Here is a 26,691-nt window from a genome sequence, read left to right as displayed (position 1 = left end):
ATTTTGTCTATTCTGGAAAACCAGACTGTCTTCTGCCCATGTCTTTTTCTTTATGTGAAATAAAATTTAACGTAATATGGAAAGACGAAACTGTAGAAATGAGTGAAATGACTCCAACTGGTGCGTTTCACAAATGTATTCAGTCCAGGACTTAATCAGCTGTGACAGAGAGGGTTTAAAAAATAAAAATAAAGAGGGGGGGGGGGGGGGGGGGGGAGAGAAGAGATGCAATACCCCAAGACACACCAACTGTCATTTACACATTTCAAAATAAACTAACAATACAGACTAAACAGAAAGTTACTGATTTCTTCGACACATGACATCATTGTGCTTGTTTTCTTGCAAAATTAAAACAAAAAACAGTGAAGCAACATTTCGCAAGTTAAACGAAGCGCACTTCCACCCACACCGGAGAGGATTTTCAGCCAGGAATCAACAACCTCTGGGATTCGACTCATCGTATCTCAGATACGAGTCGGTGAAGACATGCGGTTTCGGTGTCATCCCTCCGAGTCAAAACGCCACGGCGTACAGTACTGCATTCCTGCTGTAACACACTGCAGGAGGCGCGTTAAAACAAACAAAACCACAAACACTAAAACGTGCAGAAATAAGAAGACTGGAAGTTGATCATCTTTTTCAAGCTTAATAATAATAATAATAATAATTTACAGTCTGAAGCCTTAAAGTGCCGCTGCAGCTTTAAACTGGACCTGTGCTGATACACACACCCAGTTCATCAGCATCATGCTTGTTATAACTGAAGGAATTCAAGCCCGTGTGTGGTGCTGTTCCAGGAAAATCATCAACAACGGTGCGGTGCGATGAAGCGGAATCACCAACACTGTGACGCTGACGGATTATTTTCCTGTAACGGCACACCACGGAGTGTGTTATTCCTCTGACCAACTTCTATTAGATACAGAACGATGTACATCTAGTGTTGTGGAACTGCTCATGTTCTAGCAGAGCGGTAAACAGCTGACACTGGAGACTCATTCCATAAAGGCAACAGAAACTGTGACCATGTCAGTGACATCAGTGTCTGCTGCATAACACTGACTTTAATTGGGTAAACATGTTTACATGTCAGTGAAGTGCATTATGGGATTGCTCTTTCTGAGAAGTACGCATGCTCCGCTCCTCCTGAATGGGATAAAGTGGGAACGGGAAAGATTCTGACCTCCATCCCCATGAAACCAGGAGACACGATCTTGATGACGAGGTTCTCAGCACATGCTGACTTTAAAGCGCTTGGGTTTTTTTTATTATTATTATATTTATCTCACACGTTAATGTGTAAATGTCAAAGCTGGATATTATGTGCATCACACACACACACACACACACACACACACACACGTGTCTGCGTTTGTCTCATCTCGTGCACTCGACAGTGAGAAAGAAAAACAGCACTGGTCAAAACAACAAAAGGAGAGGAAAAATGCAACAGCTAAGCAGCACATCATCATCATCATCATCCAGCTGTCAGTTGTGCAACATCACCGTCTCTCTGTACAGCTCCTATTTTATATACATCATAAATTACATTACACGCCACCGTGCACAGACAGCAACTATTTCACACTCATTTAAACATCACTCAGATTTAGAGCAGGACCGAGAAAAGCATTTCCAAACCGCTGTCCTGAGAACGGCGCGACCGGAGAGGGGCGGGGCAGCAATTCAGCGTCTCGTTATGGTTTACAGCAATGTCAGGGGAATGGATGATGAAAAGAAGAAACGGACCAGGACAGGGTTAGGAGCGCCTCTCCATCACATGGTAGCTTCAGAACCGTGTTTTAATTAATTATCACAGTACACTGCGGAACTCATAATCGGCACACACCGAACTGAAAGGAAGGAAGAACAGAAGGGAAGGGAACTATCTAAACGTACCCATCTACTATGTTTATTTGAACAGTTATGTTAATGATACGAGGCGCGACCCTGTAACTGCAGCACAGTGTTGTGATGAGAGCATCGCTGAGGTGACTTTCCCTGAGGGCGGGGCTTCAGAGGGAGTTTGAAACTACTACAGAGGGAAGGAAGGATATATATATATTTTTTTAAATGGGAACCAGCGCTTTTGCTCTTTACTCAGCAATTTACAGCCCTTTAATTCCTGATCGACACATACAGGACATGACCAAATATGGGCGTCTGATAAACCAAAATTAAAAAAAAAAAAAAAAGTGTCAGAATAAACCCTGTCCTCTCACAGTCAGATGTTCACAAAGACACCGGGTCTCCATGCCACGATTCATCTTCGTTATCAAGCTCCCGGCGTCATGGAAACAGTGCTTTGATGTGTTGTTGAGCAATTTACAGCCCTTTAATTCCTGATCCATTCTAACACTCACACTGGGGTGAACTCTCACACACACACACACACACACACACACACAAGGGTTAGGTCAGCTTTTCGTTCAGGACAAAACAAGACCGCCTGCAGAGAACAGAGCAAAAACACACACACCCCACGGAGTGAACGATTCTTGAGCGTTCAGCTCTCACACCTTTACACCGTGTATAGAACCATTTTATGCACGTATATAAACACACACGTGGTTTTGGTGTCCATGAACTTCCATGTTATATTACTGACCAAATGGTGTGCACCCTGTGAGCCTCCAGCGAGATGGAGACAGGGTTACTCCACCTGATGGTCTCGGCCCATTTCCAGGTCAACTTGAGTGAGCCGACTCCGAATCGACTCACTGCAGAGAGTGAACTGAACGTGCCATGTTCTGGGTTGTAGATTTCTGGCGAGCCACGGGACACAAACTTCATATTTGCACCAATAATAATAATAATAATAATAATAATAAACAACAACTTACTGAGCGCTGTTCTCTGGATTTACAACACTTCTGTGATTTCTACACACACTTCACAGGTAAAGGGTTTAGAACTTTTTTCCTCCCACTGACAGTTTTTACGAAGATGTTTTCAGCCCCCCCACCACACACACACACACACACACCTTTTGGTTCATATGTAATTTAGATATGTAAATACGTGCAGTGTGAAATAGAACCACCACCGAGCAAATGATTCAAAAGAATCAATTTCACTCGGATTCGGAATCAGAAGGTGTGGAAAGCTCTGCTATGCGGATCGTCTCAACACCAAAACAATAAAACCAACATCCTACGGTCCATCTATCGGATCAGAACCGAGGTGTGTGTAATAGGTCACATTAACTCACCACGGTTTACGAGATCATTACATCATACCCAAGCAGATGTTCTGTCCAAAAAAGACAAGGCAGAGCACAGAGACTGTGTCCCCTACTTAAGCAGCCTAGTCCCAGAGACAACACTAATTCTGACGTGTCCTCGTGACCCTCCATGATTTTTGGTGAATTCTAGCAACAGTCCTCCAAACTTTCCATCACATAAATAAAAGAAAAACACAAGACAAAACAAATAAAGCATTAGGTCCAAAAAAAGATGGGACACGACCAAATACAGGCATCTGATAAAGGAAAATAAAACATGTCCTTAAAAAGTGCACATCAGGATAAAACACAGCCCCTCACTGACACGCAGACGGGACTGTTTACGAAGACGCCATCTCTTCAGGCTGCTGCGTTTCCTCTTCCTTATTGGACGAGCTTCCATTGTCGTGGATACCGAGTCTCTGAAGCTCCTCCTCTGCCGTGACCCACGTCGCCACGGTGACCGTGTGCTCCTCCATCTGCTTCTGAAGGCTGTCCATCTCCTCCCTAAACACACAGAGACATGAAGATGATGGATGCGCTCTAACATGACCTGAGCCGTGCGTGCGTGCGCGTGCGTGCGTGTACTTGAGCTGTCGTAAGCAGTTGTGCAGGTTGTTGAGCGGCTCCTTGTTGACGGAGGCGGCCGGCTTCAGCAGCTCGTCCAATAGCGACGCAGGAACCGGGCAATCTGGAATTTTCACTGGAGTCAAAGGGGCGGAGTCACACTTTACCTCCATCTGCTGCTGCAGAGGAACAAATGTTACAGTGGACTGTTTCAAAAGTTTTGGCACTCATGAAGGAAGTTTACTCCAATACCAACACGCACGTGCGCACACACGAGACGAGACATTTCTGACCTTGCGTGTGCGTGTGTGTTTGAGCTCCTGCTTGAGCTGTGTGTTCTGCTGCAGCAGGCTCTTCATGCTGTTCCTCAGCTCGCCCACTTTCGCCTGCAGCACAAACTTATCCTTCCTGGTGCCATTCAGTTCCTCCTGCACCATCTCCAGCTCCACCCTCACCCTCTATATACACACACACACAGACAGGCAGTGACAAAGAAAGCAATATCCTCTGAAATCCTGTTACTGAACAGCAGAAAGGTTTTGAGTTTTTGGTTTGTGTGTGTGTGTGTGTGTGTGTGTGTGTGTGTGTGTGTGTGTGTGTGTGTGTGTGTGAGTGAGACCTGTAATGTCTCCTGCATGGTGTCCAGCTCTTTCTGGTTGCACTTCTCATTGAGTTCTAGTTGTTGGCGCTGTGCATCAAGCTCCCGCTGCTTCTGCTCCACCTCCCACTTCAGATCCTCCACCTACACACACACACACACACACACACACTCCTGCAGTTACATGTATGCATCAACAGACATGAACAAAGTAAAAATGTACAACCAATTAAATTTATGGAAACAAAACTGTGCGCGTCCACAAACCTCCTGGTTAGTGAGCGGCTGCTTGTTGAGCTTGTCATCCAGCTGTTTCTGCAAGATCTGCAGCTGTGCGTGTGCCTCGGCCAACTCTGTCTCGAAGCGGGACACATCCTGAGAGCGCCGAGCATCCTGGGCTCTGAAGAGACACGTCACATGGCTTACAAGCACAGTACACACACACACACACACTCCATACACACATGCCGTTTGGGCTGCCTGGTATACTGTTCTTTGTTCATTATTGTGATATTTGTGAGCATTAATGAGCGAGCAGATGGCTGTGGTATGTAAATGAGACCTCATCATCAGTGTGACATCAAAGCTTCACCAGAGAGGTTACAAATGAATCACGACACAATATTTATTCCACATCACCCCAATCCCACCCTCGTGCCTAATTCTAATGAGTCTCCATCCATCTTCTACCACTTATCTGGATCCAGGTTGCGGGGGTAGCAGCCTAAGCAGAGCAGCCCAGACTTCCCTCTCCCCGGCCACCTCCACCAGCTCTTCCAGGGAAATACCGAGGCGTTCCCAAACCAGTCGAGAGATGTAATCTCTCCAGCGTGTCCTGGGTCTGCCCCGGGGTCTCCTCCCGGTGGGGCATGCCCACAGAACCTCCCCTGGGAGGCATCCAGGTGGCATCATAACAAGGTGCCCGAACCACCTCAACTGACTCCTTTCGATGTGGAGGAGCAACGCTTCTACTCCGAGTCTCTCCCGAATGACCGAGCTTCTCACTCTAAGGCACAGCACAGCCACCCTGCGGAGAAAACTCATTTCTACCGCTTGTATCCGTGATCTCATTCTTTCGGTCGCTACCCACAGCGCGTGACCATAGGTGAGAGTGGGAATGTAGATGGAACAGTAAATTGAGAGCTTTGCCTTTTGGCTCAGCTCTCCCTTTACCACCACAGACCGGTTTAGCGTCCGCATCACTGCTGACGCTGCCCCGATCCGTCTGTCCAACTCCCGCTCCCCCAACCCTCACTCATGAACAAAACCCCGAGATACCTAAAGTGGAGGAGTTTAAGTAGCGACTCCCCCCTGACCTGGAGTAGGCACGCCATCTGTTTCCACAGACTTGGAGGTGCTGATCCTCATCCCAGCCGCTTCGCACTCGGCTGCAAACCGTCCCAGCGCATGCTGCAAGTCACAGGTTGATGAAGCCAACAGGACCACATCACCCGCAAAAAGCAGAGACGTGATCCTGATGCCACCAAACCAGACACCCTCCGACCCTTGGCTGCGCATAGAAATTCTGTCCATAAAAGTTATGAACAGAACCGGTGACAAAGGACGGCCCTGGTGGAGTCGCACTACTGCAGGCCATTCGGCCCTGTACGACCGGAGCAGGAGTTTGGTTCGCATTGCCGGCAGTAAGTCGGACTCGTTCCCGGTGCATGTTGGAATCCGCCAGGGCTGCCCTTTGTCACCGGGTCTGTTCATTCTAATGAATCTAATCTACGTAATACAAGTCTCCTGGTCAAATCTCAGTGTTGTGTGTGTTAGAGGACATACTCGAGTCTCCTGGCCTCCTCCTGCAGTGCTCTCAGCACCTCCTCTTTGGCCTGAAGCTCCTTCCTGACCTCACTGAGCTCCAGCACGGCCGCTCGGTAATGCCTACGGTTATGAGCCGCCTCCAGCCTCGCCTCAGCCACCTACACACACACACACACACACACACACACACACACACACACCAACATGTACAACTCCAAGGGTATACGTCAATAAAAATGTGCTATTATTACTGAAACACAATCAGATGAGCTGGACATAAAGTGAGCATTCCGGAATTCTGCATCAGAGCCTACATCAGACACACCTGCATCTCCACTCTAAGATTAGACACCAAAGGAGGAGGAATGAATGAATAGAATTTAATAAATAAATAAAGCACATGCAGTAAAGCACAAATTAAAATACCATTTCCTCTGTTAGATCAGACCCCCCCCCCAAAAAAAATTCTAGCAAAGGTGGATTTTTCTGCACAGTGAGAGACAATTTAAAAAAAAAAGTACACTTACAAAACGACAAGGTACGAATTCAATAAAATCACCTGAGAGTAAACACTAATGAAAATGCTCTCTCATGAGATTGTGACTTGCGTGTGATCAGACACTATATGAAGGCTCTGAGATCAGACACTCATGAAAACAGGTTCTAATAAACTGTGACGGTTATGTGGAGACTGGACACTAAAAAAATAGGTCCTACTGGAACTGTTGTGTGAGATTAGACACCATACGGTAAGAATTAGATAAGCGCTCTGAGATCAGACGGTAATGAAAATAGGTTCTGGAGAAACTGTAGCTGTTTTGTGAGCTCAGCCGGTAATGAAACGGTACTGTGACGGAGGTCTACCTGCTCGGTCAGCTCTTTCACTTTGATCTTCTCCTTTTCGAGAGCAGCCTGCAGCGTCTGGACCAGGTTCCTCATCTGCTGGTCTTCCTCCTCCTTCCTCTTCAGCACGGCCTGAACCTTTAACCGTCATTCAGACACGTTATAAAACACAAACTGTTCTTTTAGGACTAAAACTAAAAACTTGCTCTTGCGTTTGAAAGGTGACGGGTTTCATCAGCGAACACGCCGACTGTCCGACCTGCAGGTTGAGTTGGACCAGGTCCGCCTCTCTCTTGGCTAGCGCAGCCTCGAGGACGTTAGCGTGCTCCCGCAGTGCATTGTGGGATTGCCCGAGTCCGGTCAGCTTGCCTTTCTCATGCTCCAGCTCCAGCGCGAGCTTCTTGTTAGCCTCTTCCAAGCGGCGGATTCGCTTCTTAAAGCCGCGCGACTCCTGCAGCTGTAGGTGGAGAAAAGCAACGTTAAAGACACACTGTCAGAAGAACTTAAAGATCCTGAAGAACATGTTGCTCTGCTGACCTCGTCCTCCAGCTCCAGCACCTTCTCCTGATACTCCTCGAGCTCGGCGCTGGTCAGACTGATGACTTCCTGCAGCTCCTTCTCCAGCAGGGCTTTACTCTGCAGCACGGTGTTCAGCTCCGCCTGCAGGGACTCCACCTTCGCCTGGGAACCCAACACGCCAAGCTGATCACCTCATCTGTGTTACTGCCTCTGATAATCAACACCGTCGTCTTTATCAGGACGTACCTGCAGAGCCTGGCTGTTCCCGCCCTCGTCCACCTGCGCCTTGAGTTTCACTAGCTCCGCCTCAGCCGTCTCCTTCTCCACCAGCGCTTCCTGGAGGCGTCGGCTCAGGATGCTCACCGCGTTCTCGTACGCCTTGTGTTTCACCTTTAGCTCCTTCTGCGCGCTCGTCAAATCCGTCCCCAACCTCTTCATCCTCACCTTCTGCTCCGAAATCGCCCTGAGACACCGCAACGGAGACAAGTTTCTATTCAGCAACAGTAACCTGTAGCACCTGGAGACCAGTTTGATTCTCCATGATGCTAATTAGAGATGGATGGATCATGCATGTCCTACAGTAAAATTGTGCCATCAGTTAAAGTCCCTTGGCCGTGTTAGCCTACAAAGGTGCTAATAAAGCTAACTAGGTCAGTTTGTTACTAGCTACATCAGAGTTTCTAAGTTAGTTAGCACTAGCGCAGCAGGATGCTAACGTCACTGTTTGACTCTGCTGATGATTAGTGATGTTAGCATTTCTGTATGGATGGATGGATGAAGGGTCATGTGACTCACTTCTTCGCCTCATCCTGCATCTCCTCCACCTTCTTCCTCAGGACCTCATTCTCCTCTGTGACTGCAGAAAGCTGATTCTGGTCAAACTGCACAGACTAGACAGCACACACACCTTCACTCAACTTGTCATAACACCACCAACACAGTGCACAAAAACCTTTCCTTCTTTTATTTTTATATTTGTCTTTCAGTTCATCCTTTTTTCTTAACTTCACTTTTATTCCTATCGTCTTTATTCATAACTACTAAATTTCTGATGTCTTTCATTTATCTTTTTGCTTTTCTTGTTTTATTCGAATTAGTTATATTTATTTTTTCCTCATCCTTTTTTCACTCACTCTTTCCAATTTTGCCCTTTTCCCCCCATCTTTCTTTCTTTCCTTGTGTGTGTGTACCTGGAGCTGTGTGTCGAGCTGTTCTCTCTCGCTCTGCACCTCCTGCAGATGTTCCTCCAGGCTGCTCATCTGCTGCTGCACTCTCTGGACCTCCTGCAGGAGGCGCTGCTGCTCCAGCTCAGCACTCCTCTTCTCCTGTTCTGCCCGCTGCACCTCCTCCTTCAGCTCCTTCACCTCCGAAAGCAGACGTTTTTTAGTCGCCTTCAGTTCTGAGATCAGCTGCTCCTTTGAGGTCGCATCTCGCCTGTACGCCTCCACCATCACCTGTAGGGGGCGAGAAGGAGCAACACGCTTACGGTGCTTAAAGACACGGGCTGTGTCCAAAATCACATTGAAATGAAAATACCATTGTTACTTTCCTCTACTCCCCTGTCAGTTGAGTACAAAACATTTTTTGCTTTTGGAAAAATAAATATCATCATAAACAGATAATGTCATTACCATTTGTTGAAATTTATCTTTATTAAATAATATTCCATAATAATGTAGTTGCTGTTGGCTTTTTTTTTTTACTCCACTTGTAATGAGTACTTATGAATAAAATTTCAAATACAATTTTTTGATATATTCCTTAACAAATGTGAAAACAAAGTTAAAAGTATAATTGGTCAAACTTTTGCTATTCGCGTTAATTTTTTTATTTTATTTCAGAGTCTTTACACTTGTGAAACAAGATGTGCTCATTAGTACTAAATAATGCTTCTCAGACAGTTCATAAACAAGTGCTTTCTTACTATTTTGAAAACAGCTCGAGTTCAGGCGGCACAGTGGTGTAGTGGTTAGCGCTGTCGCCTCACAGCAAGAAGGTCCTGGGTTCGAGCCCCGTGGCCGGCGAGGGCCTTTCTGTGCGGAGTTTGCATGTTGTCCGCGTGGGTTTCCTCCGGGTGCTCCGGTTTCCCCCACAGTCCAAAGACATGCAGGTTAGGTTAACTGGTGACTCTAAATTGAGCGGAGGTGTGAATGTGAGTGTGAATGGTTGTCTGTGTCTATGTGTCAGCCCTGTGATGACCTGGCGACTTGTCCAGGGTGAACCCCGCCTTTCGCCCGTAGTCAGCTGGGATAGGCTCCAGCTCGCCTGCGACCCTGTAGAACAGGATAAAGCGGCTAAAGATGATGAGATGAGATGAGCTCGAGTTCACAGCACTGCATTCTGAACAAAGCCCTGATGCAGCTCACAGCTTGGTGATGCTTGAAAGAGATGAAGCGAGTATCACTGATAACATGTATATATTCTACTGTAGATTTACCGTATGCACATGGGATCAGAAAACAATTTTATTTATGAGCAGAAGCCACATGGACCCATAGGGGACCTATGTTTTTTCTATCTTCTTACTATTTTTAATTTTACTTGAATGTCCGTTTAGAATGAGTTTCTTCCTCCATCCATTCACCCTCAACACACTTTCTTTCAGTGCGACTGCAATGCATGATGGTATATATGGCTTGGTTAGTGACCGTCGGTTGTACACAACTTTACACGGTGCATTGTGGGATACGATGAGTCCACTACATAGGGTGTGATAATTCTCACTATACATTCGGACAGCACTACAGTACAAAATGGCCAACTCACTATATAGCAAGCGATTTCAGACACAGGGATGGACTCTGTGGTGGTGGGAGGAGCCTTCTTGGTAGGAGGGTCTTACGACATTCCGTTGTGCGTGTTTGATAGACGTACCTTCTGCTGGAGGAACTGCTCCTTCAGTTTCTGCGCTTGTTTCTTCAGAGAGACGTTCTCCTGCTGTAAGGACTCGATCTACATTAAAACAGGAAGTGATTTAGTTTCATGTTTAATTTATTGAATCCTAAACAGCTTCCTGTTCATGTTTTTTTTTTGCACATAGCACTCACTAAAAATTAATGACTCACTCACCTGTGTGGCCTGGACCTGCACTTCCTGTCTGAGCTTCTCAACCACATCAGATGAGTCCAGCACTTCCTGTCCGAGTTTCTCCGCCCCGTCGCCCAGCTGGCTCTTCTCGGTGCGCGCCGCCTGCAGCGCCACTTCCAGGACGATCTTCTCATTGCGCAGGGAGTGCAGCTCTTCGTCACGGGTGGAGGAGTCGGACTGCAGCTCGCCCAGCTCGGCCTGCAGCTGCTCGTAGCGCGCCTCCATCAACTGCAGCGCCTGCTCTTTACTCTGCAGAGCGTCCTGAGTCTCCGTCAGCTTCTTCATCAGATCCACGTGTTCACGCTGGAATGCTGAGAGCTGAGCTTCCTTCTGGGACAGAGACACTCTCACCTGGACAGGACAGGGAGAGGACACTGATCTACCTGAAACACCACACACCTGTACACGGGCAGGGTGTGTGTGCGCGTGTGTGTGTACCTCTTCTAGCTCCCTCTCGATAGCTGCAGTTTTACTGGCCGCTCTCAGCAGCTGCTCTCGCTCCTCCTCAAACTCCTCCAGTTTCTGCTGCAGGTCCTTCTCCACCATCGACTTTGCATCATGAATCTGCTGGATGGCTGCTTCCTGAGTCAACATGTCCGCCTGGAGGGGGCGGGGTCAGAGAGGAGGTGCAGTACAAGAGGAGTCGAAGAGGAGGCAAAGACAGAGAGGTGGTGCGAGGAAGGGGAATGAGGCAGAGTTAGGGAAGAAGGAGAGGTCAGACAGAATTTAAGTCAGTGGTCATGATTTGAGGAACTGAGTGGACACAGATTCTGACTGTAGAAATTTGGGTTTCTGAATAAAGTCTGAACACATTTTTTTCTGTAAATGAAGTTCAGTATGAAACGGATTCAGGGCGGAGCTATGTAAAAGGACAGGTTGTGATGTCACTGAATAAACTGCACGCCCCACCTCGATGCTCTGCAGCTGGACAGCGATGCGCTCCTTCTCTTTAATGGAGCGGTGTTTGGTCTCATTGAGCTGGTGAGACAGACTGACATTCTCGATCTTCAGGTTCTCCAACACGCCGGTCTGAGTCATGTGACCTGCCTGAGAGGAGGAAGAACAGCGTAGCGCGATAATATAACGTGTGTGAAGAGACAGGAGAATTAAACAGGAGCGTGTGCGGACGTGTGTGTTAAAGTGCACCTGCATGCTGGCCATTTGATTCTGCAGCCGGACCCGGGCCTCCTGCGCGATGGCGAGCTGTTGCTGGTACCAACTGCGCAGCTGCTGCAGCGACTGCACCTCTGCCTGCGATGTCTGCAGCCGAGAGTTCAGAGCACTGCGTTCGGTCTCCACGTGCTGCAGCTGTGCGTGTAGTCCGGCCAGCTGCTGACGTAACTCATTCACTGGCACACACAGTGATTAAAATGAAACGTTTGGCTCGTGTAAAATTTGTCTCAGCTGACTAGAACTGTAAAGTGCATTTGCATATCCTGCCCCGCCCCTTTTCCCCACAATTTGGCTTTACAGTATTATCATTGGCATGTTTTTGCCTCCTCACCTGTGGTGTCTCTGGAGCTCAGGCTCTGCTGCAGGTCCTCCACCCTCCCTGTGAGTCTCTGGTACTGCTGCTCGGCGAGCTGCAGGTCTTTGGAGAGCGACTCCAGGCCGGTGTTCTTCTCCTCCAGCTGACCCTGCAGCTCCGCCATGGCTCGCTCCAGCCCGCCCCTCTCCGAGCGCAAGGACGACACCTCAGACGCCAGGGACGCCTGACGCTCAGAACTCCGACGGTTCTCCTCACACTGAGCTTGCAAACGAGCGTCCAGCGCCGCTAACTCCGCCTGCAGCTCCGTCTTCTCCTTCAGAGCCTGAAGGAGGGGGTACGGTTTAATCACAATCACTGCACATACAGTCAAGCACGCCTGGTTTCCTATGCTGGATATTAACTCATTTATTCATCACGTTTTACAGGCGCGCCGTGGTGTTGGGATCGCTCATATCCTACATTACACACCCGAGTTTGTGGAAACTTCCGCCTCAGATGGTATAATTATTTATATACGACTTGCACGGACAAGTTTAGTTCGTTCGTTTTAATCGCACACCATTTTCATGAGGATGAGAGTCAGATATGAGGATGAGGAGAGTCAGATATGAGGATGAGGAGAGTGTGTCTGTGGTATTGGAGGTGCTGCTGTGGCTGAGCTGCATTATTGCAAGATTTAGTGCACATCGCTTAGGAAGCACTCTTTCACTGTTTTTTGCTCTATGACCTTTTATGGAGTTTTGTGGGTGTGGCTTAATGTAAATCAGCTCAATAACAGGCATTATCAGCAAGGAGTTTTTAAAGCTGATGGGACATTTTATTACAGTTTAGTCTATGAAAGTATTTACATGCTTTACTCAACGACTAAAGTTAATAAATATAATAAATATATGAGAGTCAACAGTAATGTATGTCATAGAACTGTTACCTGCAGCATGTCTGAGGGATTCTGTCCATATATAGACTTTAAATTAAGCATAAATACACTCTCGACCAACCCCATGCATATGTGTGCTTCGTTACCAGTTTTTATTCATTTTAATTAGTTTTAAAATTTTTATTCTATGATCCATCATCTCACCTGACTGGCCTCGGAGGACAGAGACTCCAGCTGTCCCTCCAGTCTCATCTTCTCCTTCAACACCTGCAGCAGCTCATCATGATTCCCCATCACTGAGCTCCCATACGACACACTGCGCACACACACACACAACGGAGCCCCTTAAATACAGGACACGTCCACGACCTTCCGCTTACTCATGTGTGAAGTTCAGTACATCTGAAGTGCGTGTTTAGGGTGTGCGCCTAACGATGAAAAACTCACACCAGCAGCATGTTTGCACTACTTAACACTCTTCACTGATCACTAGTGGGCGTGTCCTGTTGTTAATTTGGTGCCTGTTGCCATGGATTCACTCCAATGCCAGGCTCATATCATGTGTGACCACACCCACTTTATTAACACTACCTCCATTTGTTTGACTGTTTTAGACTAAGATGCATTTAAATATATAATGAGTAGGCATGTCCAAATGTTAAACTGTTCTTATAGTATTGACATAATTAATTGATCCCTGATGTAAGTCACTCCATGTAGAAAAAGGGGTGGGTCATTACCAGCTCATGAATATTCATGTTTCAAAACACAATAAAACTTGAGTGTGATATTTTAATTTAATAAATCAGTTGCGTACGTGCTGGAGAAGCTGTCCCTGCGGCTGTGTGACTCGGCCCCGCCCTCACTCTCCAGCTCCTCGTTGGCCCTGCCTTCCTTCTCCAGCACCAGCTCCTCATTGGCTGCTTGCAGCACCTCCCTCAGAGAAGGGTACCGCCCCACGACCACTTCCTCAGCTGTAGACCCACTTGCCGCTAACGTTAGCTCTATCGCTCCATTGTTCCCGTCATTTTCGGAGCTCGGGACGTTGGTTTCCGACAGCGTGGAGGCGGAGCTCGTGCTGATCTCGGAAAGCGTGGAAACTGAGCTCATGCTCATCTCAGAAACTCCGGAGACAGAGATGCCGGACAGTGAGGGTTTCTCTCCGGCGATATCCGGCGTTTTGTAGTCAGCAAGTGAGTGGATCTTTCCAGATCGTGACGATTTGGACTTCCTGTCTTTGGGAGCCGGGATGCCCAGGCTGCCCAGTTTGGGTCCGCGGGGAACGCTGGTGCGCAGGAATGAGTACTCTGTCGTCATGGCAACGGTGGAGGCACGGGGCAAGATGTCCGGGTGCAGCATGAGCTCTGGGTCGAGGGTACTGCAGGGACGAGACTTAGGGGACGAACGATGATGTGACTGAGAGAGAGAGAGAGAGAGAGAGAGAGAGAGAGAGAGAGAGAGAGAGAGAGAGAGATGAAGTAAGACAGAGACAGATGCATAGAGAGAGATGAAGAGCGATATAGATTAAGACAGAGAGACAGTTAGATAAGAGAGAGAAGTTTCAACTGAGAACAAATGGACATACTCAATACTATTCTTTAAATTCATTTCTTAAGACAAGGATTTTTTTAAGATGTTACCTTGACAGTTTCGGCGAACAGTTCCGCCTTCTTCAAAACAGTCACCAGATGTCGAGTGGTGACGTGCCTTATCAGCTGATGTTACTCTAAGGAGGCGTGAACGTCCCGCCCAATTTGACAGGTAGTTCACGCCTCCTGCTGTCAGGTCGCTCCTCCAGGACGGCGCTCCAGGTGTGCGACAGCATGTACGCTCCCTCATCCCGGTTCATCGTTCTCTGCGCCCGCTTGCGTATCTCCACTGCCTCTAAAATCCAACGCTGGAATCTATTCTCTTCAGCGCGAATGACTCTGGCCTCTTCCCAATTCATTGTGATTTTGCCGTTTGCAGTGGTCTGAAATGGCTGATTTTAGGGTTTCTTGGTTTGCTTTTTCTTTTTCGGATCTTGTGAGTCTTTTTGTTGTTTCTTTTTCACATTCTATTTGGTGTTCTTTCCTGCGAGTGTGGAAGCATCTGCCCGTTTCACCAATATAGACTTTATTGCATGAACGGCAAGGGATTTCATAGATGACGTTGCATTTATTGTCCAGTTGTATTTTATCTTTGGGGTGAACTAGCAGCTGTCGGAGGTTCTTGTATGGTTTGACCGGGGTGTTGATATGATATTTCCTCATGGATCGTTGGATGCGTTCTGTAACTCCTTTTATGTATGGTAATGTGACAAAGCCTCGGTTTGTTTTTTCTGTATTTTTCCTTGTTTGTTTGTTTTTTTTCCTTTGTTTGCATCTGTAATTTTCCTTTTCGAATTGCCCACGGTGGATATTGGCAGTTTTTTAATGCCTGTTGGACGTGTTGTTCCTCCTCCTGTCTGTCTTTCTCCTCCGTGATGCTCTGTGTTCGGTCGTATAGTGTTCTGATTACTGACATTTTGTGTGCGATGGGATGTTCAGATGTCCAGAGTAGATACTGGTCGGTATGTGTAGGTTTTCTTAGGAATCCTTAGAGTAACATCAGCTGATAAGGCACGTCACCACTCGACATCTGGTGACTGTTTTGAAGAAGGCGGAAGTTTATCGCCGAAACTGTCAAGGTAACATCTTAAAAAATCCTTGTCTTAAGAAATGAATTTAAAGAATAGTTTCAACAGGTAGACATAATGAACTTTCACTACACATACTCAATACTGTTGCTAGACAACCACAAAATATGGCCATTGAATAGCTAATGAGTTAGCCAATAATATACCCATTACTGAAAAGCTAATAAATGGCGCTAATGATTTTATGAGCTAGCAACTCTTTTATTCATACATGTAACACAGTGACAGTGGAAATGTGACAGAAATATCTGAAATGTCAACATTTACCTCAGATGTGTCTATAAATTACTTGTTTAAAAAAAAATATATATATATATATATAATTCCCCCAACTCAAAGAAAAAAACCACTGTAATTAAACTTAGCATGAACTGCTCATCAAACACGGATTCAGTCACACTGAGAACCAGCACCACACCACAATCACACCGTGTGAAGAGTTCAAGTGAAGCACTGAGGTAAAAACCTCACAAAATATGTTCAAGCTAACGGCTAATTATTAGAGCTAACATGTGTGGTGTGTGTGTTTTTCATAGAAACAACCGATTCCCAATTTCTGAGACGAAAGCAGAACTTGAAGGAGGTTGTCACGGTGTAATTAGCATCACTCTCTGACAGGAACGCGCTATAAATATCCCGGGGAGATTTTATCTGAATCAGGTGATTGACAGGTTGGGGGCGGATCAATCAACAAGTCGCTTCAGTGGGGAAAAAATAATAATAAAACACTTTGTGATGAAATGTCACTCAGTGACTCACGCCGAACGCTAATCATGTTAATAACGTGCTGCTTTTACACCACAGCGCTAACTGCTCACGGCCCTACAGCCTGAGAAAACGAGTTAGCATGCTAGCTAGTCCTCAGTTGTTCAACAAAACTAATAAGCTAGAATGGTTCAGGGAAAAGAAAAAAAAAAAGAGGTAAAGAAAAAAAAACGAACAAAAGTCACAACAGTTATGGCACCCCAACACAAAACTACATTGACATTCGCAACTTATTTCACTAAAAACATTTAATGATTTTTTGTTGTTCAGTATGATGCCAAGAACGTGGGAATCAGTTAACATCAGCACTTACCAAGTTAGCATTTGTGTTTGCTGTCATTTACATGAAGACAACGGATGCTAACTGCTACACTACTGCTGGCAAGCTTCAACAGTAACAATGCTAATGAAGAACGTTAATAACGCAGTCACGTTAGCATTAACGCTTTACATTCTCTCAGGCGTCACCGGCGACCCTGCTAACAACGCCAACACTGAATAAAGAAGTGTTAAGGAGTTAGCATTTCTATATTTTATACACCAACTCAGCCTGAATTTACCTCTCTCTCACACACACACGTACGTTCTGTTTAACAGGAATATTTTCAACAAATGCCAAATGTAATGGCACCCTGACCCACACTGTGAACAGGTCACATGACTGGACTTCCCTCAGCAGCTGTTAGCATTGTGTGTCTCACCCTCTCCCGGTGTCTCTGAACACGGTACTGCTTCAGCTGCTCCTCCAGACGCCGCCGAGCCTCCAGACGGATCTTCTCCTCATTCTCCATCTCCAGAGATGGCTCTCTCGCTACACACACACACACACACGATCAGGAGTCAGTTTCCTCTCAGCACTTAGGATTAATATTAGGATTAATAAAAGCCTAAATCTGTCCCACAGCTTACAGGGAGAGAAGTGAGGATGGAGGGATGAAAGTAAAAAGCAATAAAAAATGAGGAGGAAGAACAGAAAGGAACAAATTTTAAAAAAATACAGAAAAATAAAAAAACAATATAAACATGAAGGAAAAAAGGAGGGAAAGGATCAGATATAAAAATAAGGAAAAAATAATAAAAACAAAAAAAAGGGAAAAAATATTCTATTGGTAGATAAAAGAAATAAAATCCAATAAAAGGTTGCAGATGAAAAAAGTAAAATAAAGCTAAAACAAACAAAGGGAAATAATCAAATGAAATAAAAGAATATCAATAAAACAAATAAAAACAAAATAATTAAAAATAAATAAAGATAAAGGGATGTGACAGGAAAAAGAACGGAGTTCATCACATGGGAGAGGAGAAGAGGAATAGAACTGCTGCTGCTGCTATGTCAGTGGTGTGTGTGAGAGAGAGAAACACGCACACACACACACACACACACACACACTTCAGTTCTCACTGTGGTGTTTAGTGAAGCTGCAGGGTTTCAACAATCGCTGTGTGTTAAAGAGAAACATCTCCCCAAACCATGCAGGAACACGGACGCCCCTGGAGTGTTTCTGACCAAACCCAACGTTAACACACACACACACACTACAGAGACGTGTGCTGATACTAAACTCTCATCGCCATTAACTCCTCTTCTGTACTTGAGGTTATCAGTGAGTTGATAAGCTTTTTATTTTAGTCGGCCATTTAGTTAAAGGTGCCATAGCTGATTTTTTCCAATTTCTTGCTTTTAAAAAGACCTGATGGGGAAAAAAAACAAAAACAAAAAGTTTGAAGCCATGAGCTGAAAACGAGTGCGCTACACACCTGAGAGAACCTGTTTGGAAATCTATGCGCTTGTTTATAACCACGCCCCCCACCATGCCCCTTCACTCCGCCGCCATCTCAGTGTGAAATCAGTAATCCAGTGCAGCCAGATAATTCTCCTGTCAGCAAATAAAAACAACGTGGAACAACGAAAAATACAGCAAAACCAAAACGCACTAACGCTTTCCCAACATAGAGTCATTTATCACTTAGTATTATTATTAGTAATTACTATATTAAAGGACATGGGACATGAAACATAAAAGCACGCTATATCAGTTTCTTTCCATTAAAAATATGAAATAATTGCATCAACAAATACAAAATTATCTATTAAATTCAGCAAAATCGTTATATTCGTGATGATTATATGGCATTTCTGCTCGAGCTCCGATATGCATATTTTACAACCGGAAGAGCCGCTGTCACGTGATCATACGTCACAGAAACTTTCGGGCACAGCACAAGCGGGTAGATGAATATGGAGAAGTGTGAATCGTGATGATGACGATTGCGACAAAATAGTTTTTGTGTCTTGGATGACAAGAAAATTGTTTCGTTTTTAGAGTGTTTAACGTACATTGAACATCATGGTGTATTGCGACCTCCCAGTCAGTCAGACGCGCTGTCACTCCTGTTAGCAATGTAGCTAGGCTCAGCATGGCCAATGGTATTTTTTGGGGCTGTAGTTAGATGCGACCAAACTCTTCTGCGTTTTTCCTGTTTACATAGGTTTATATGACCAGTGACATGAAACAAGTTCAGTTACACAAATTGAAAGGTGGCGATTTTCTATGCTATGGAAAGTGCGCACTATAATGACAGGCGTACTAACACCTTCTGCGCACTTCGACAGCGCATTGATACCTTCACTCGGAGTTGTACCATTATTTTTAGACAGGGCGGACGGACCAGGGCATTCGCCCGCCTGGCCGTGCCCGACGAGGAGCGCTCTCGGCCGGCTTGGGAGGCAGACGGCAGCCCCTCCTGGAAGTGTGGTTTTACCATGGGCCTCATGCGGTAAGGATTAGTATTATAATTTTGGGTGTATCAATTACTGATTACCATAATTCTGACTCGTTTCGCCATTTTGAATGTTTTCATCTCGGACTCTGGAAGCATTGTATCTCAATCAATCTCGAAAAATATCAGCAAAAAAAAAAAACTAGCTTGCAACGGACTTTAGCTAGATCTATGATGAACTTTCAATGTATGATACAAAAATAATACTTCTTTCAACAGATCATTAGCCTTTGAGCAGAATTGTTTTTAACTTACCAGGAAGTGTTATCGAGCCGACCGCTTGAGGGCTGAATGAACTCTCACTCTCAGAATCATCTGACCCGTCAGAGTAAAGACAAGATCCATGTTCATGTGAATTTCCAGCTATCGGTTCGAATTGATAGGGTCTAACTTCACATCTCTGTGAAACATCGGGAATGTCACTGTCGATGGTGTCCATTTCGGTAACCTGTTTACATTAGATTCCCAAACGCTGGCTCCTTGGAAAGTTTTTGTGACGTCACGGGTCACGTGACCGCTTAGCTAATTAACGAATCATTGTTTTACGCTGATGTATAAAAAACTTGAATAATGTGATGATTTTCACATTTTTGACGCCCTGCAGTGATTTAGATGGCATTTCTTATGTCCTTTATACATAATTATACCCAGAAAAAAATCCATGTCCCATATCCTTTAATACTGAGTGATGAAGCTGAGTGCAGGATTAGCCACGCTGCTCAGTAAAGGTACTGCTGAGGTAATGCTAGCTAACTGCTGTGTAGCTAACCATGCTAACACTTTTAAAGTTCAACAGAAAAGCTGGACAGTGCCTGCACTCATGAACATGACACGTCTTTATTCAGATAAAATTTGGCTTTCAACCAGCCGAATGTTTAAGTGTGCTTCAAAGTGGAGACAATCCTTGCTAATGCTAACTCTACAAGCATCGAAATCTGGAACTTTTCATTTACTCACAGCTTCAAGCCCTGACAGAAATACACGAGTTAACGTAGCTAACAGGTTAACTGATCATCAGCACACGCCCAACACCGGGAGAAAGAAACACCCTGAGGGGGCAATAAACACACACACACTCGGGGGAATAATCAGCACCCTGTTAGATTACAGGTTCCCAAAAAAGATCCAGCATCCAAAAAACCCTGAGGGCCATGAGCGTGGGGCCATGAGCGTGTTAGGAGCAGCCTGAGGGGTCACATCCCGAGGTTAAACTGGGAGTGGGCAGGAGGGAGAAGGGGCGGAGTCACGGGCAGTATGACGTCATGTGCTTACACAGTTCCGTCTCCTGCATTGGGATACTTAGTCTGAGCGACTGCAGTGCCGAGCCCTCAGGTTTCTCTACGCTGTCAGGGAAAGAAGTCACACCTGCACCAGGAAGTGACACAGGAAGTGAGGCAGGAAGTGACACAGGGGAGGAGCTGCTGTTTCCTGTCTCTCCCTGAACCTCTCCGTTCTCCAACGGCTCGACTCGACCCACGTGACCTGCAGGAGATACGGAGAACATCAGACAAGGTACGCGTGTGTATACACACACACACACACACACACACACACACACACACACACACAATAACAGAAAGAAACAAAGGGAAAAGGGCAAAATTAGAAAAAGAACGAGTGAAAAAGGATCAGACAACAGAAAGGAACTGCAGAAAACTCTTAGCTGTGAAAGAATAAAAATAATATAAAATTAAAATATTAAAACAAGAAAAGCAACAAAATAAATGAAAAACATCAGAAACGTAATTATGAATGAAGAAGGTGCAGGAATAAAAGTGAAAGTCAGAAAGAAAGTGAAAATATTATATAGTATATAAAATATAACGAAAGAAGAAAACAAGTAGTTTTTGTGCGCTGTGTGTTTGTGTTGTTAATGTTATGAATAGTTGAGTGAAGGTGTGTGTAGCTGCCCCAGGGGGTTAGGATCAGAGCTGGAGGACTTCACACAGATTGCAGGTGAAGCAGTCGAGCAGGTAAAACAGGTGAGACGCGACGAGGCGAAGCTGCAGCACTGATACACTGAGGAACTGATTTATCGAGCTGAGACTCACCACACACTCAACCCTCACCATTAGGGATGTTCTCCTCAGCGTGCGTTTCTCCTGATTTCACTGCACCCGTCTCTCCGACTCCATCCGCCCGCGTGTTGGTGGTGATCTCTGCATTTCCATTCTCCATCTTCGTACGAGTTTGTGTGGTTCTGCTCTGACATCCATGAACAGGGACGAGGTTTCCACTGTCTCTCTCTCTCCCCCCGTCTCACTGCATGCCTGATAGAGACCTGTCAGAAGGAAAGGAACAGATACTCCAGTAAATAAAGACGACATCACTCTTACACTCTTCCTCCAGCAGGTTTATGCTGCGTTCATGTGCTATGGGAATTATGGTAAACACCAAACGCAGACATGGAAAGCACACATGAACACCCCCTCTTGTGGTATTTTCCACTGGGCAACTCGTAGAAAATTTTGATACACGAGTTGCCGAGATGAGATGAACTTTAACCTTTTCAACATGGCGGCGAGCGGTACAAGACTAGCTTATGAACCAAGAAAGAAGTGGTTTTCACCTACGGAAAGCTGACTCTCACCTTTTAAACGAGTCATGTTATGTATATTATATTATTATAATATGTATATTATAGGGGCGGCACGGTGGTGTAGTGGTTAGCGCTGTTGCCTCACAGCAAGAAGGTCCTGGGTTCGAGCCCCGTGGCCGGCGAGGGCCTTTCTGTGTGGAGCTTGCATGTTCTCCCCGTGGGTTTCCTCCGGGTGCTCCGGTTTCCCCCACAGTCCAAAGACATGCAGGTTAGGTTAACTGGTGACTCTAAATTGAGCGTAGGTGTGAATGTGAGTGTGAATGGTTGTCTGTGTCTATGTGTCAGCCCTGTGATGACCTGGCGACTTGTCCAGGGTGAACCCCGCCTTTCGCCCGTAGTCAGCTGGGATAGGATCCAGCTCGCCTGCGATCCTGTAGAAGGATAAAGCGGCTACAGATAATGAGATGAGATGTATATTATAGCCTAATACAAAATATTCTGTGGCTGTCCAAAGAACGCCAACAATGATCTAGATACTGGCTACAGCCAAATTTCCAAAAACTGCGTGGCATTCAATGTGTTAAGAAAATCTCTACTTGTCATGATGAGGAAATATTCAGCATTATTTACCTTTTGACTTTTGATAACTCTTATTCCTGCTGCAGCTGATGAACAAGGCAATCTATAATTGTTTTAGCCAAATAACAGGCCTGATTCTGAATCTGCTCCACCAGCTTTAATTTGTCAACAACAACAAAAGCATGTGAACACAACACACTGGTAAACACCACTTCCCAACTGGAAAACATCATCTTCCCATAGCACATGAACGCAGGTTTATCCTCACTCTGTGTTAGACACAATCCGCATCCTACAGTCAGTTCTCTCTCACACAGTCCAACAGCCAGAGCTCCGGAGAACTCCCGTCAGAGCGAGGTTTGCGCTGCTCTGCTGAACGCCAGTGTTACTGAGGATGAAACCCGGGGTTTAAACTCCAGCTGACACACAAACACAGTTGTGCTCGAGGTGTAGGTTCACTACTCACACTATACACAGCACTACAACCTAAACAACCCTAAACACTACCTAGTGCACTAGACGCGCGTTCAGGACACGCCCCGCCGTTAGCCTCGGCTAGCCTGTTAGCTCACACGCACAGTGTTGCGCCCGCGGGAACAGAAACACTCACTCACTCTTTCTTTCTGTCTGCTCTGTGAGACTCTCAGCCTGTTCACAAACACACCGAGGCGTTTCCTCAGCCCGTCTCTGTAAACACCGAGAGGGGAAGCAGGTTCGGTACCGAGGCGCTCCGACGCTCTCCTCCCTGCTCCAGCTACGTGGCTGTTTGGGTTCCGTCACGGCTCACCGTCCGGCTGGAAACAACATCGCCTCACAACAAAAGGTTCCGCGGTCAAGACGGACTGATTTCATGTGAGCACAGGAAACACTTTACACTCGGGTTAAGAAGTCCCACCATTTTTCTGTCTGCCTAGAAGACCCGCATAGGGGCCATTTGGCCCGACCGCTTTTCCCTAATACACTAATCACTCATTTTGTTATGGTAATGAGGCTGTTAGTGCAATGGCAGCGCCAGGATTGTGAGTGACTGCTCAAATGTATTTCACTCATAATGCATGCTTTTTCATTCTTTGTAAATATGCTTGGGTTTCTTTTTTTTTTTTTTTTTACTATTTTTAGCACACAAAAATAACAATTACTTCTGCAACAACCCTCCACACCAAAACTGGGAAAAAAGTTGCTTTTTCATTCTTTGTAAATATGTTTTTTTTTTTTTTTTTTTAACAATAAATGTCAGTGTGTTGATCCCTCCCTTCCTTCCTGTTGATCCTTTCCACTGCATACAGCTCAGTCCAGTTTAAGTCTTTATGGCTATGTTCACTGAGGTATTTATCCATCTCAGAACTAAAGCTTGCTCTCAAAAGAACCTCCTAAGCTGTAAGGTGTGTCCCCTCCCCCCCACAAGTTCAAGTGGCTCCGGCCGTGTGCCACTAACAGCCACATTTCCATAACAAAATGAGTGTCCACAATATTTCCATAACAAAATGAGTGTCCACAGGGGGGACTTGGGGCCAATTGGCCCTCTTGTGGGTTTTCTAGGTAAAAAGGCCAAATGGCCCCTCTCTGGGACTTCCAGTATTGCTGCTTTTCCACTACAAATGCGGCTGAGCCGTGCTGTGCTGAGTCGGGCTGAGCCGTGCCGTGCTGAGTCGAGCTGAGCGGGGCTGTTGGAGTTGCATTTCGACTACAACCGCGCTGAACCGTGCTGGCTGGAAGTAGGTGGACACATTGGGTGGAGTTAGCGAAAGTGGGTGGACGTCACATGATGTCGTTAAGCAGCGCAAACAGTGACATCAGTGACAGTGGCGGAACAAGTCAGAGCCGGGCCGGGGGCGGGGCAAATGACCGGGCCCTTTATTAAAGCTTATCATAACATCATTTTAGGCTACAAAATGTCCGCAACTGCGGTGTTTACCAATTTCAACACTACCGGGTGCAACTATGTTATTTAGTACATCAAGTCCTTCAAACGAACATGTAACTCAGAAACAAAAAACATTAGGATACTGTACATGGCTCATAATAAAACATCAATAGCCTATACTGCGCACATTATTTGAAGGGCATACGAATGAGCGCTCAGAGGTTGCAACGGTGACAGGAAGAGTCAGAAATAAAAGGAGGGCGGTGCAAACCTCACTGAATGCACTGTGTTTACCAATTTCAACACTACGGGGTGCAACTATGTTATTTTGTACATTAAGTCCTTCAAACGAACATGTAACTCAGAAACAAAAAAACATTAGGCGACATACTGTACATGGCTCATAATAAAACATCAATAGCCTACTGCGCGCATTATTTGAAGGACATACGACGAGCCTTGCGCTCCGCGAACTCGTGCACGATGCTCTGTATGTCACTGATTCAGTGATCTTTTAAGCGGTAGTCTCACGACCCGAATAGTAAACAATAAACATGGAGGACATGGAGTCGTTAGTGTTGCTGGTCTTGGTGCTGTGGCTTGTTGTCACCGACAACGCGGACAGATACTGGCAAGAGCGTATAGATGAGGCGAGGCGCATAAGGCTTCAGAAATTCTCGTAATTCGTAATTCTTCTTCTTCCGGGTTTGCGGTGTTTACAGATCCCAGCGCGCTCGCGGGGCGTGTGTGGGCATGTGAGGACACTCCTCCTCACCAATCAGTGCACAGGGGAGTGTCTGCTCACGCCCCCAACCTCACTCGGCACGGTTTGGCTCGGTTTGGCTCGCTTCAGCCCCACTCCAAAACCGTGCGAGTTTTAGGGGCTAAGCAGGGCTGAAGCGAGCTGAGTCGTGCTGGTTTTTGGTAGTCGAAACGCGAGCCGTGTCGGGCTGAAGTGAGCTGAAAAAGGGTAGTGGAAAAGGGCCATATGTGCACTGATATCATTTAAAGAGTTTATATTATACAGAAACGCATTGCTTCGACACGTTTGTGCCTCCAGAGCTGCTAATGAAATGTTTTATTCAGCGTCATACTAATTCTATCTTTCTCAGAGGAAGCACCTTATAAATTTTTTTTCTTCACTGCAGGAGCTCATTTTTTTTAATCTGATATCTTCTGCACGTTCATTATATTAAATTAAAAAAAAATGCTGTTCAGAGCAGACTTGATCTAACTGTAATGAACCGGAAGTGGTTTATTGATGCACATTAGCATGACTAGCCGCAGTGTGATTTGTGAGCAGTTCTGTCCTTCCACAGGGATCACTCACTTCTGCTCATTAAAGTCTGCATTCTGATCCACCACAGAGAGAAAAACTCCAGCAAGGGGCCGAGCTGACATTTCAGTTCACTTCACTGAAGCTAATCACGAGCTAGCCTCACAAAACATTCACCTCGTCTTCACTGCCTGCATAAAAACACGTGGCAGAAGTGATCTGAGCTAATGGGAATATCGTCATACACAGTTACTTGCCCTAATTAATTTTAAAATAACACTTTTTTTTTTAATTATGGAACTAAAACCAGCAGTCATGTTCGATACACCTCACTAACATTAATCTGCTGTATTAGTTTACTGAGGTTATTTAATGAACGGGTTTTAGCTTTAACTTTACCATCAAGATACATTAAATATTGCATAATTAAAAACCCAGAACTGTTATCAGTTTTAATTCCATAACCGTTAATTCAATGCTAATGTTAGCTAGCATCCAGCTGCTTACTGTAATCACAACCTTCAGGAGCAAAAACCCTGGAATCAGGCTGTATCCATGACAACTGCAAGCTTAATTTCCCAGTTCAGAACTTTTAGTGAAAAATCTTTTCTAGAAAAGAGAACTGCAGAATGGTTAACGCTCGAGTTATTTTATTTTAGGAGGAAATAGGCACTGCTTGTATTGTTTCAGTGAAAAGGAATCTTTTAATTAGCCATTTAATTAATTATCAAACTACTCTCCATGAAGCACATCATGTGCTAATTACTTGGTATTTTGGACACAGCCATGTTGAAATGACATGTCATTTTGTCGTTTATTAAAAAAAAAAAAGATGAAAGGAAAAAAAAAGCATGACATTTGGTCAAAATGAAAATTAGCGACCCATCCTACTGTATTTCATCATCATGGCCCACAGGTGCTAATAAAAAACTGAAAACTACATTAACTTGGCATTTCAGACAGCCGAGTGGGAATAATAAGTTTTAAGCACTGTTTAAAAAAATAAAAACCAACACTTTTCAGTAACACCTGGCTGGGATTTTACAGATCAAGTTTCTGATTGGCTGATTAAATTGAACAGAAGTGCCGCCTCTTGTCTAGAGATAAGATCAGAATATTGAGGCAGCAGCGACGTCCCAAACACACAGACCTCGATGAGACTAATATTGCGATACGCTGAGTAAGCAATAATCAGTGCAAACTTATGACCAAAAGAGTTCACACTACACGGAGCACC

At 45.4% G+C, this 26,691-nt stretch overlaps 1 protein-coding gene across 7 annotated transcripts; it reads right to left on the bottom strand.

Annotated features, from left to right (window-relative positions):
• Positions 1–121: 121 nt before the first annotated feature.
• golga3 (golgin A3) lies at positions 122–23,097 on the bottom strand. Of its 7 annotated transcripts, none has more exons than XM_060907736.1 (24): positions 22,925–23,097; positions 21,266–21,477; positions 20,469–20,678; positions 17,117–17,226; positions 13,791–14,389; positions 13,178–13,289; positions 12,112–12,418; positions 11,754–11,956; positions 11,517–11,654; positions 11,046–11,207; positions 10,590–10,958; positions 10,395–10,472; positions 8,711–8,974; positions 8,316–8,410; positions 7,767–7,983; positions 7,539–7,682; positions 7,261–7,458; positions 7,023–7,139; positions 6,177–6,316; positions 4,659–4,791; positions 4,413–4,535; positions 4,087–4,251; positions 3,815–3,972; positions 122–3,733 (listed from the first exon to the last, which is right to left on the bottom strand). In XM_060907736.1, the coding sequence occupies exons 2-24, from the start codon at positions 21,372–21,374 to the stop codon at positions 3,568–3,570; spliced, it is 4,317 nt and encodes a 1,438-aa protein (XP_060763719.1). In that variant the 5' UTR covers positions 21,375–21,477; positions 22,925–23,097; the 3' UTR covers positions 122–3,567. The 7 variants fall into 7 exon arrangements, with proteins under 7 accessions (XP_060763719.1, XP_060763716.1, XP_060763720.1 ...); XM_060907733.1 differs by having other exon boundaries at positions 22,929–23,097; XM_060907737.1 differs by having other exon boundaries at positions 3,815–3,969; positions 22,929–23,097.
• Between the last annotated feature and the right edge of the window lie 3,594 nt (positions 23,098–26,691).

Source organism: Neoarius graeffei, chromosome 24 (genome assembly GCF_027579695.1).
Source record: "Neoarius graeffei isolate fNeoGra1 chromosome 24, fNeoGra1.pri, whole genome shotgun sequence".
NCBI lineage: Eukaryota > Metazoa > Chordata > Actinopteri > Siluriformes > Ariidae > Neoarius > Neoarius graeffei.
The sequence above is the reverse complement of the archived record's forward strand: the minus strand, read 5'-3'. Positions and strand labels throughout refer to the sequence as shown.

Coding starts and splice junctions, on each gene's coding strand:
- golga3 (XM_060907736.1), bottom strand. CDS start 21,374: ATGGAGAATGGAAATGCAGAGATCACCACCAACACGCGGGCGGATGGA. Junction 14,390..17,116: donor TTCAGAGACACCGGGAGAGG/GTGAGACACACA, acceptor TCTCTCTCTCAG/TCACATCATCGTTCGTCCCC. Junction 4,252..4,412: donor CCATGCAGGAGACATTACAG/GTCTCACTCACA, acceptor GTGTGTATATAG/AGGGTGAGGGTGGAGCTGGA.